The sequence below is a fragment of the Austrofundulus limnaeus genome, unplaced genomic scaffold, assembly GCF_001266775.1.
Source record: "Austrofundulus limnaeus strain Quisiro unplaced genomic scaffold, Austrofundulus_limnaeus-1.0 Scaffold0, whole genome shotgun sequence".
Classification (NCBI taxonomy): domain Eukaryota; kingdom Metazoa; phylum Chordata; class Actinopteri; order Cyprinodontiformes; family Rivulidae; genus Austrofundulus; species Austrofundulus limnaeus.
This window is the reverse complement of record NW_013952402.1, coordinates 8,845,443-8,847,179: the sequence shown is the minus strand read 5'-3', so window position 1 is coordinate 8,847,179 and position 1,737 is coordinate 8,845,443. Positions and strand designations below refer to the sequence as shown.

Sequence of the window (1,737 nt, the reverse complement as noted above, 5' to 3'; positions counted from 1 at the left end):
TAAAGATATACTGTATATACGTACTATACTGTATATATACTGTAAATATGCTGTATATTGTGCAGGAAAGACGTGTGCATTTTGCAAGGCAAATAAATGCAGCCTCTGTGGCAGCGGCTCTGTTCCTGGAGGACATGCAAACATTTCCCCAGTCAGCAAACGGGAATCGTCTGTTTCCAGACAACAAGGGCTTCTTCCTGAAAGTCGCAGCTTTCAGACCTAATAGCAGCTTGCTTTTGCTTTTCTGAGACGAGGCGGCACCTGCGTTATCAGCAAACGAAYGTCGTTTAAAACATAACTGTCCAGCTGTGCTCGTGAATAATCTTTCTTCATGAGATGAGTAAGAAGTGAGAGGACCTTTTGAAACGGGAAGTTTAGTCACAAAATGCTGGTGCAGAAAGGACATTATGGTTTGACATAATTTACTTCATTTTATGAAAGAACTGTGAAAGCCTTTTGACAATAGAATATATTCAGTCTGGCTTTAGAGTTTTTGTTGGATTCTGCAACTACATACATACAAAACGTTATTGTATAACAATAAGTCTTAAGCATTGTTTTGCTGAAATGTGCAAGGCCTTCCCTGACAAGAAGTCTGGATGGAAACACATGTTCTAAAATCTGTACACAGTAGTTCCACTATTTTCAGATACGTCTGGTGAAACTCTTCCCATCTTTACTTCTACAAGCTTCAGCCTCTCTAAAGTGCTCTTTTTATACTCAGTCCTCTTACTGACCTGTTGACARTTACCTTAATTAATGGCAAAATGCTACTCCAGTTTTTTCTTATCCACACAACTTACCGTTACATAGTTGTGTTTATAAGATTTGCAAATAAAAGCCTTTATTTACACTTTACATAACATCCCAACTTCTCACTGGGGTTGTAAATAACTCTTTATTTGACATTTTAAGCTTGTTTTTTGATGTACTGTACTTGCTTTATTCTGTCTCTGAAGAGAAATGAGCCTGACTACGTGTCCTCCCACAGGCGAGCACATCTCCGCCTGTGTTTGGAGAGGTTGAAGTCACTCATCCCTCTGGGACCAAACTGCAGTCGGCACACCACACTGGGACTGCTCAACAAGGCCAAAACACACATCAAGGTGCTGTAGTCGAAGCTGTCTGGTGCTTTTGCGGAACTGGGAGCAGTTTTGTTCTCAAAAAGCTCTTCATCACAAGCAGACGCTCCGTCTTTCTTATGACTCGCAAAGAACTAATAATACATTATTATAAGTTTGGAAATCATGCAGCGACCCGATAACTAGTAATTCTTCACARCACAGAGTGTGTAACCACAAGCATTTAGAGCTTTAGTCCACAGTCATTATACAAATGAATTCAGCATTTGTTAATTTTACAAATGTCCCCAGGGAATAAGGCTGTGTGCTTGTGGTTTGTGACATTTAGCCTTGTGTAAATTTCAGTTACTCACAAATACTGTATGTCTGCCGGCTCCCTTGAGCAAGAGTATTTATGTCATGGTGATCTGTTCTACAGGGAATGAAATGAAATCATTTAGGTTTGTAGGAACCGTTTTCATAACACAATTTCCAAATGCAGCCCGTTTTCATTTTAGCTCCTGCACAGGAGAAAGAAATTTTATGGCCTTTTTAACTCCCTATACTTCAGAGTAGAAATGTTCGCAGCAGGAGGGAAACCAGCTGTGATGCAGCTGTTCAGTAATTGTTGGAAACTGCACACTCAATAGTCCATTTTTTTCTTGTCTACCACCAT

General features: G+C 39.9%; 1 protein-coding gene across 1 annotated transcript in view; it reads left to right on the top strand.

Annotated features, from left to right (window-relative positions):
- Window positions 1-1,737, top strand: part of LOC106513343 (max-interacting protein 1) — a 10,472-nt gene that overhangs the window by 5,198 nt on the left and 3,537 nt on the right. Inside the window, exon 4 of the mRNA XM_014002135.1 lies at window positions 992-1,106. Coding sequence (XP_013857589.1) covers window positions 992-1,106 — 115 coding nt within the window. The remainder of the gene's footprint in view (window positions 1-991; window positions 1,107-1,737) is intronic.